The 10,430-nt window shown below is 37.7% G+C and overlaps 1 protein-coding gene across 1 annotated transcript; it reads right to left on the bottom strand.

Annotated features, from left to right (window-relative positions):
• Positions 1-1,327: 1,327 nt before the first annotated feature.
• On the bottom strand, positions 1,328-9,858 carry LOC105034549 (plant-specific TFIIB-related protein 1). Its single transcript, XM_010909759.4, has 3 exons — positions 9,123-9,858; positions 2,656-2,814; positions 1,328-2,563 (listed from the first exon to the last, which is right to left on the bottom strand). The coding sequence occupies exons 1-3, from the start codon at positions 9,792-9,794 to the stop codon at positions 1,721-1,723; spliced, it is 1,674 nt and encodes a 557-aa protein (XP_010908061.1). The 5' UTR covers positions 9,795-9,858; the 3' UTR covers positions 1,328-1,720.
• Positions 9,859-10,430: the final 572 nt, after the last annotated feature.

The raw sequence follows: 10,430 nt of genomic DNA, 5'->3' as shown, positions 1-10,430 counted from the left end.
CCCCTGTATCCCAAATAACAATTCTCTTTAAAACTATTTTTTCTTTCTTTGATAACTCGGATTCAATAAACTAATCTAGAATAAATATATCTATGGAAATCAAAAAATAAAATATTCAAAAACTTAGAAGGAATATCATATACAACCATTCACAATGTAGATCTAATATGATTGGCAACATATTTCGCCATTTAGTCTGCAGTTATATTAGCCTCCCCATAAATATGCTTCACTTTGAAAGCATGTAAGATGACCCCATTCTCTAACAACCCTATTCTAGGGGATAAGTACTACACTGTGATGGTGATGAGAGCCACCCAGGAGCAGTCGATGAATCTCCATCATAAATAATATAAGATGCCTTCAGAATTTTGGTAGCATATAACATGACTTCGCATGCAACATAAAATTCAGCCATATGAACAGTAGTATCAATTAGTTCGACTCCACCAGTTGCAACTAATGCACCACGATCGAGCACCTCAAATAACAAATTCAGCTCCACCAATGTCACATCCATCTAAAGAATTGTTTTCAATATTGAAATTTATATGATCCAGTACCTATCTTTCTAGGAACTATAAAATTTTGAGCGCTACATTAGATCTAAAATTATCCATAATAGTATATTTCTTTCTTTTTTTCCTTCTTTTTTTTGGGATATTCAAACGAGTAGACAAAATATATGAGAGCAGAATAAATTTATGCTTAGACGAAACAAGAGATGGCAAGGATCTATTTTAATTATTGATCATCAAAACGCAACTTGTACATAAATGTTGCAGGTAAGCAACAATTAGAGTTGGCCGGCACTTCTTCAGATAATCAGAAGGCATGTTTTGCTTCTAAAAGATAGATTAGTTACAGCCAAGAAAATGGTATGCTACTTGGACCAAAGATGCAGCAAGGTAGCGAAACGAAGAAAGAAATAATAGGTGAAATGATTAGAGGGGTAAAAAGCCGCAAGTACTCAACATCAATTTTCCAAACATACATGTTGATTGTCACCCCAAATGGCATCCATTTTGCTTAAACGGAATCCCAGCATGGCTGGATGTTGACTCAATCAGTTTTGCTTAGTTAGACCAAGCCTGGTGCCACCAGATTTACCATGTTGCATATTTGAATATAAATATTTCCCCTCTTCAATAAATTGTTCTCCACTTCATTGTACCCTTTTTTTTTTTTTTTGCACTCAAATGTTCCCTAGTACCACTTCACACTGGTAAATAGCACTCAAATTGGTCCAAAACTCTAATTTGTTATCCCACCCACATCAACTCATACTTTCTATAGCATACTACAGAAAAAGAAAACAAAGAAGCAATGTGGCAATTATGAGTAATATAATCTGATGCATCTGTTACAAAAGGTCAACAACACAGTGTTTACATTCCATTGTACATAACAATATATGCACCACACATGCATGATATTAGTTCATTGGCCTGCACATACAACTACAAGCATGAGCAAGTTGCAAGACTCATGAAATTCTTTTCAAGACATAACTACATACACAAGCATCATCACCCAAGATGAACAACAGCCAAAATCTACAATGATCATAAAACCGAGATCAGATTTGCTTTTGATTATAGGTAAGCTTTAGCTAAATTCACCTACAGCACTATGTCTACACACTTTCGTAATCACCATATGGCAAAATGGCTAACACTCAGATGTTTTGTATATCTGATCTCAGCATATGCTGGCAAAGTTAGTTCCTCGAGGATTTATCCTTATCATTGCGGCCATCCGCATCATCAGCTCTACTCTGGTTTCCAATCCCCCTAAGCCCAGAGGGAACATGAAGGCCCATCTGTTCCTTCACAAACTGAGCATATGCAGATCTGGCGGCAACCGGTGCACTACACTGCCATGGATTTGAATACTTTTTAGATGATGAGATGACTGAAGTTTGACCCGTCCATCCAGTGGGATTACCAAGTTCAAAGTCTCTGTTGACTTTTGGCTCGCATCCAGATAAAGGAGACTTGGTGTCACTGATATTCATGCCTTGATCACCCTTCTGATCTTTTTCTCCATCTACTTTCGAGATAGGCATGCCAAATGGGGCCTGTGGCTGCCAGAACACAGCTTGATTTAGGTCCTGGACATGAGAGTCTCTTTTCTTCTCTACCTCTTCTTTGACAATAACTGGAGGATCAATCTCCAAAATGTCAGAAGCTTTACCTGGTTTTTTGACTTCCGTGTGCTTATCCTTATCCTGATGTGTGCTCAAATGAAACAAGTCGATGATATCAACCTTGGGAGTTGAACGGCCTGAGGAGATGGCAGTCATAGGAAAAGCCTTCTCAGGAGGGACAGCTGGAGTGTAATTGGGTGGAAGCAGATCATCCCAATTCTCCAATAACTCTTTGTAGACTTTACGAAGGGTAACCTCTGTGAGACCTGTCACTTTGCATATCTCAGCCTGCGTCTTACGTTTGTCTTCTAGCTGACATGCCAGGTAGATAGCAGCAGCAGAAATACTGATTGGGTTCCGACGTGTACAAAAACATTTATTGATAACAACTTCTCCAATATGAGCAGCAAGTTCCTAAGAAGATTATATGAAATAATATATTCATTATCACAAATTTAACAAATCTATTATCATACTTGTGAAAAGACGCCTTGAACGAGGAATACCCGAGCAGATTTATTAAGCTGGAGGAGCATGCAAAACCTAGGCATGTGAACTGATATTGAATTGCTGTTAATGGGTTGGCTCAGTTTTAAAGCTTCACCAAGTATTTTGATGTACTTCCCGATCTCCTTTTGAGGAAGGTTGCTTGCAGTAGAGATTTCCTGGCAACATTATACAAGATTAGAATATTTCAAGAATTGATATAAAGTAGCTTGCTATAGTGATGTTTATTTAAAACAGATCCCTCAGCAAAAACCTTCTTCTGATGCTTAAAGTTTAATTCAATCTAGTCAATTCATGAGTTTCATAAAGTAGCCTATTGTCTGTCAAAGGAAATCAATCACCTGTTAGTGTCAGGTCATTGATAGAATGGTGAACTTGGACAAGGTATGCCAAGCTCCGGTTTTTTTATTGGAACTGGAAAAGTATATGGCCAACAGAGAAGAACATCTAGCAACATTGCATTCAAAGAATGAAGACTTGAAAGCATCTGATTTTTTAAGGTAGAGGCAGAGATTCATACTTACACAGCTAGACCCAAGCACTTGACTCTAAAAGTGGGATGGACTGGGTAGACAGGTCACACCCAACAAATTTAAAGCATTCTATTGGGACCATGGTATTACATTCAACATTACTCTAGCTCATTTACTTATTCTTGGGGAAATAAAAAAGAAAAATGATGGACATAATACATATTACCTCGGTCTTACAGATACATTTTTGAGGGCCGAGAAGAATGACTGTCAAACATATTGTTAACGTGGTTCCTTGCATGAAGACCAGTGTTAGCTACATATACAGTATAACCACAAACCCAACTTAAGAATCAGTTCGGGAGTCTTCCTGTGCATGTAAAAATTCCAGCTTAAATTTTGCAAACAGGTTCGCAGGACAATTACATGTGCATTTTTGTGGTTACAGAAAAATAATCAAGCATACTGCCTTGTGGAACTTGAATATGGTCATTGAATCAAGGAACAGATATTTTGGAGACAAATTTGCATCAGATACCAAGTTCTTAGACTTCACAAGTGGATGATCTGCAATGTATTTCAGAACTGGTATAATAAAAGTGAAGTTGCACATAAACTAGTGAGCTAGGAAAGTTCTTCTAACATTCTTGTTGGCTTCCAGGCTTATGGCCAGGCCACTTGTTGTGAACTGTGCACAGAAAAGAAGGTGTTGCTCTCCAGAATCTTCTTGGAATCTCAAAGCTGCACGTTAGCACATACTTCCTAAGCACTTACCTGCTTCACAGCACCCCTCTCCAAACATCAAACATACTCGAAAAAGCAAGTAAACTATTTCTATATAAACATCTATAAGTCTTTCCTGCAAATGCAAAATTTGGAATCCAACATGACCATATAAAAAGAAACCTAAAACAGAAAAATATCAAATCCTAAAGACTTTATGACTTATCCAGACCCACATATAAACTCTTCCACATCAAACCTACTTAACCTAAACCTAGTTGTCTAAAATTTAAATAAATGTTTCAAGAATACAGTAAACATGCACTAAGCTAATATTTTTAATATAGACCTTTAGCATCTCTCAAATTGTAACGTGGAGCATTTGGTAGAAGCAAATATACTTAATAGCATAAGAAAACCATTATAAAAGATTTCTTTAGATATAACACTATACCAAGATATAAAAGAAGTTGAATAATGAAAGCTATAGTCAGTTTCACAATATGCACCACAATTGAAAAATAACATCAAATACTGGATGGACAACCAGTCCGCTAGATTATTCCAGGATAATCCAGAGACCAACAAAATGACTTGAGCTGCACAAGGTCAGGTTTCATTGTTTTTATTCATAACCTCACTTGTCACATGAGCAAACCATGCCAAGCACATTTAAATGCCTATAAGCAGAATGATCAGATATTTGAAGGTAAACACCATATGCTGCATTAATTTAAGATATCATGAAAAGTTGTGCAGCAATCTTTGCTGGAATTAATATCTACACTTGTCCAAATGTTGGACATATATTCACTATTAATCAACAAGGCAAAGTTTATTGCTCTAATTTAACTGAAAAAAATGACAAGGCAACCAAAAAAAATTCTTTTAGCCAGTCAAGGGCATGATTGTTGATGCTACCCCCAAGAAGGAAAGCTGCCTTGCTCTTGCTTTCAACAAATAAAATTAGATTTATTAGATTTCAATTTATCCTCCATTCTCAGCTGAAAATGGTCAAAAAACAGAGCAATGCAAAGCAGAAAGCAGAAAGCAGAAAGCAATAAGAGAAAGAGATAGGTAAAGAAGGAAGAAGATTAATTGATGGATATAAGTTGAGACAGACTATAGGAAGAGAGAAGGACAAGCGTGAACATATTTTTCTCTCCTTTTTACAAAAGAATGCTCCATTTAAATTTGTTTTTATGATTACCATCCTCTTCTCTTTATAGGATATGGAAGGAGTTTAGATGTAAACAAAATAAATTACAAAATATTACAATAAAGCTCTCAAATATCTCCCAAGTGGAAAGAAAAGACCATAATATATCTTTTAAATAGCCTAAATTTAGTAAATCTTAAAACCAAAAAAGAAATTAAATTTAACTCTCGAATGTTCCCTTGTAACTGTTCTATAAAAATTAGATTTGGTTCCTACATGTGAACCCAAAAGACCTTCATGTAGCCCATTCCATCAATTGCTCCTGTTGCAGGAATCTCATCAATAAGTTTAGGGCTCTTGCAAATTGTTGTTGAATACTGCAAAAGTGTCTTTTTGGAACCAAATCATGTTAGTAGTCAGCTTATTTTTCTTTATTTTTGATATACTATGTAGTAAGTTTGGTAGGGCATTTTTGTCAAATTTGAAGCTTGCAGATGCATGAGTCACTCATATTTACATCAGCCTATACCCTCCATCCTCCACTACCATGCTACCCAATTTAAATTTTGAACCTACCAATTCAATATAGCTCCATCCACCAGTGTCATCCTTGGAACATCTTTCCATCACCCACCTACCTCAAAAACTGAGACCACTTGCATGAGACTTCCCACTACTTCTCATGACCACTCATACATTATTCTGATTTCATCCATTCAAGACAGTTTATGATAATTCTACCAGATTTCCATGAACTACCATTAATATTCATGTCTGCAAGCTTAAAGTTGTGTTAAGTGGAAGCAAAGTCAGTTGAAGATGCCCCTTTGTCATGTTCTGACTTTGCGGTATAAATTTTCCTTATCTTACTAATCTCCATATTTTGTATAATGAAACATTGAAACTTTCACTTTACCCCCACGTTTTCAGTCATTCTTCTATATTTGGCTAGAGATCTTGAAATAGTGGAATCCTTGTGTTCCATTACTTGATAAAGGGATTCTTGAACTTATAGGATCCACCCTTCTCCCTAACTGCTTCTCAAATTAGTCCAAGTACTAGTTTGTGCTAAAAAACTGAAATCTTCCAAGTCAAGTCAAAAGTCTTAGGTCCAGAATCATGATCAGCTGGCTTGATTGGAATCACTTGTTTTTTTATCCTACTACCAGATGATGTATGTGTCATCTTGAGTACTGTGCCCTGTGATTCAATTATAAATCCACGGTCTTCTTGACAATTGTTGTCTGGCTGCCATCAAAATGGCATCAAAGCTGATCTTTCAAATACCCACAGAAAAAAGAGACCAAGAACTGGTGCTTCGCAATAAGAAAATCAAATTCATGCAGACGGTCATTTGATAAGGAGTCTCTATTTGTTCCATTTTAGATTCAGCTTATCCTCCATTTCTATGAAGACAAATTCTCTACAGATTCCCCATCAAAGAATACTTGAATATGTTTTTCTACCACAAGTCATCATCATTCTAAAGGCATCTATGCACTTCGACTCCACTTCAAATCTTGTCCTTTCAACAGAAATACTTCTTTCTCAGATCATTTGTTCTGGCAGAACGTTGACCACTTTTGATTTTTTGGAAGATTATGTAAACAGCTTCTTCATTGATTTGAGTGATAGATGAAGACATGAGGCTTCCCTTATCCTTGTCCTTCATTTTGCACCTTAGATCAGATATGTTGACCAGAGACAGTTTCAAAGATGAAGAGTTGAGATCTTGGAAATAGGTGATGGGGATGAAAGGCAAGGAATTTTTTGTCATGGCACACCACTACAACAGCTTGTACATGTTAATGTTTTCCATAATATCCTCAAGTATTGCATTGTTCCTCGGCAATCTCCATCAACCCTGCCTTTATGTCAGGGCAGAACATAGTTACTCTCATACCAACTGGTGCACACAAAAAGATCCGGGATAAAATCAGATCTGGTTTTATTCTCTATCCTCAGATGAGAATGGTGATATAATAGAACTAAAGAAACAGAAAGAGAAGAGCCGGACAAAGGAGAAAGACTGATTTAGAAAGGGAAGATGTTGAGAGAGGAGAGAAATGAAGCTTAAAAGAAAATTTCCTCTTCAGATTTATTTTCATGATTACTAGCCTCTCATATTTTTAGGATAGAGGAGTAAACAAGTTATTAGAAGGGAATCCTGCGAACGAACAAAAAAGAGTATAATGTAGTTTTCTAAGATCTCCCCAATCTAGAGGAAAGGAGGATCACAATTTATATTTTAAAATCATCTGAATCTCATAAATCTAAAACTCAAGAAAGAAACTAGAAGTGATCGCCAATTATTCAGATCTTCTTTGTAATTAGAATTGATTAATGCTCATGTGAAGCCTAAAAAATCTCCACATAGCCAATTGCATCAATAATGGTATCAAAGTGGTCCCTTTACAATTTTTAAAGCAAAAGAGACAGTTCATAAAATTGATATGTTTGGCAACTCTGCTTAAGGATGTTTCTATTGGGAAGAGCCAAAAAAAAGACAGATATGGAGGAATGTGAATCCAGTATTCTTTCTTGTTAATGGTGCCGACTTTGCTCCACTTTGATTATAGAGATTAATTTTCATCCAACGTAAATAGCTAGTGGTTGAGTATGCCATGATGCAACCATGGCATAAAATCACATTTTCACATACGGGTAAATAAAACACCAAAACTTTAGTCAATCTCATCTAAGTCTAGCAGAACTAGTCTCTATCATCATGAAGACTCCTTGAGTAACTGCTCTGTACTGTGATCAGACCTATAAAATTCACAAATAACATTACCAGGTGCTCCAATAGCATTTCAAAAACATGTGAGTTAGTAAGTTGAGTCAATGTTCCAGTCTTAAATCTAATTCAACTTAGGTTATGCCATGTAAAAAAAAAAAAAAGAGCTCTCAAATACCATAGAACCTACCCACAGAAATATTGGGACATATTTAACAGACCTTTCAGCTTACAATCTGTGACCCAGAGATGAGCAAAGTTCCTTATATCAGAATCTCTCACTTTCCTTTTCTCATCTAATTTCTTTTCAAGACTAGAGAATTTTGAGCTTGCTCCTCTTTGTGGAAAAAACAGAAAAAACCAATAAACAATCAATCAATTAAGTCTCCTACCTGCCAATAAACCTTCTATATACCTTGGCAAGCCCTTCTCCTGTCTAAAGTTGCCATGGCAAGGAGTTTAGCAACAAGTTTCAAAGGGTTCATGTTTGACTGACAAAAGGCCATATATGTTGCTTCATAGCAGACCTCATTTTGATGGGAAAAAGATAAGATGATAATGATGATGTCTATGAGGATGGTTTTAAGAAGGACTGACAAAGCAAAAGTAATGCCCAACACATTCCAAAGGAGGACCATCAACTGGCAATGAGGAGGAATTTAAACTGATTTTGATTATATATATAGATAGATAGATAGATAGATAGATAATGATATGAAATATTAATCCAACAAGATATGCCACACTTACATCAAGATTTCAAGTGTGCATTTATGCGTGCCTTTCACTTCCAAGAGTCTAGATCCAAGCAAGACATAGCATTTGGATCTATTTCCATCTTGAATCCTTCTTGTACGAGCAAACACATGAGTTATGACCACATCCCAAAAATCAGGAATAAAATCAGATGTAGAAAAGCAAATGGTAAATGTTTTAACTTGACATAAACATAACAAGTTTATCTGGTATAACATTCTAGGCTTCTTATTGCTCAGATGGTTATCCTCAGTTGGAAGGTAAGAATTTGAAAACAGCTTAATGCTTAAAATAAAGGATAAGAATAAAAATTCTCATGGATATGATTACAGAAGCCAAGAAAGAGCTTTTCGTTCATTGATAGACCAAGATATTATTAACCATGCTCACATTCTTGGTAGGTTATGTTGTGTTACTGAGTACAAAATTAGAGAATTATATTTGTAAAAGGTTAGGATGTTCATAGGACATGATCAATCAGGAAAAAGTATGATACTTTCTTCGCAACCATGTGTAAACTGGAACAAGAAAATATTATTATAGAACCAGCAAGCAAACAACGGACAGAAAAAAAAGAAAAGCTGGAGAAAGAAAGGAAGCACGGGAACTGGTCGGGACCTGGAGGGTTCTGGGCTCCTGAGCCTCGCGGATGGCCTGGACGAGGGCGGCGGTGGCGAGCGCCTCGACGCTGCGGTTGCGAAGACAGGTGGCGGAGGAGCAGTCGCGGAAGAGCTGGAATGCGTGGTCGGCGATGTCGTGGTCCAGCTTCAGGAGGGACGCCACGTCCAGGATCTGGAGGTAGGCGCGGAGATGGTCGACGGAGACGAGTGGGCCACCGGAGGGGTCACCGGAAGAGGAGGAGGAGGAGGAGGAGCAGTCGAGGGCGCGCTCGAGCTCGGCGAGGTGGCCGGCGAAGGAGGAGGCGGAGCGGGCGAAGACGGGGGCGGGCTCGAGTGACCAGGTGGAGAAGGCGGTGATGAATCCCGTGGGGTGGAAGGGATCGTCATCGTCCTGTGGTTCTTTTCCTTCTTTATTGTTTTGCTGCTGTTGTTGTTCTCCTTCTTTTTCTCTTTCGGTCGTCGTCGGAGAAAGAGAAGAGAAGAGGAGGTCTGGGGTGACGAGGGGGAGGGGGTTGTCGAGGGCGCGGAGAAGGAAGAGTGGATGAGAGTGGAGGTGGCGTTCCTCCACCACGCGCCCGCACGAGCAGCACTCCGTCACCCACCGCCCCGCCGCCGTGGCGGCGCACCGGCCCTGCATCCCTGGGCAGTACGGGCACCGCACCATCCTCATCCTCTCTCTCTCTCTCCACCTTCCTCTTCCTCCGCTTCACTGGGCTTTTCCCCCTTTTCCCCTGCCTCTATTCGTTTGGGCCTTTGTCGGCCCGCTTCTCTCTCTCTCTCTGTATCTGACCTGTAAATTAATTAACTTAAAAATTAACAAAAAGTAGGTTTCTTTTTAAGGACTAGCCTATTTTAAATCCATTTATTATTGTTATTAAATCACCCAACTTGATTCCATCTAACTAAACAAGTGACTTTTAGGTTGAACATCATTTGGCTCTAGTTGGCTCGATCAAAACAGTAATAGATGACTCAAGCTGAGAAAAACGAGAGCAATATTTGTGCTAAGTTGGGTAGAGAAGGCTAAAGTACTCAAGTTAATAACCTAATACAGTCTAGGTGCAATTTAGTTGATATTTATCAATCTAAATCTTATTTGATAATAAAATAGAACAGTTAATTGTACAAAAAGAAAAAAATAGATGCTAACATCATCACAAATATAAAGAGATATTAGTAATAAAAGAGTAATTTGTGAACTATTAGTTTGTTTAACCTCATCAATATTTTTCTATAATTATTTTTCTCCAGTTAATAACTTTTTTACAAAAAAATATTATAAAAATAGTATGTAAGCTTCCTGAAC

Source organism: Elaeis guineensis, chromosome 15 (genome assembly GCF_000442705.2).
Source record: "Elaeis guineensis isolate ETL-2024a chromosome 15, EG11, whole genome shotgun sequence".
In the NCBI taxonomy this organism is placed as follows: domain Eukaryota; kingdom Viridiplantae; phylum Streptophyta; class Magnoliopsida; order Arecales; family Arecaceae; genus Elaeis; species Elaeis guineensis.
The sequence above is the reverse complement of the archived record's forward strand: the minus strand, read 5'-3'. Positions and strand labels throughout refer to the sequence as shown.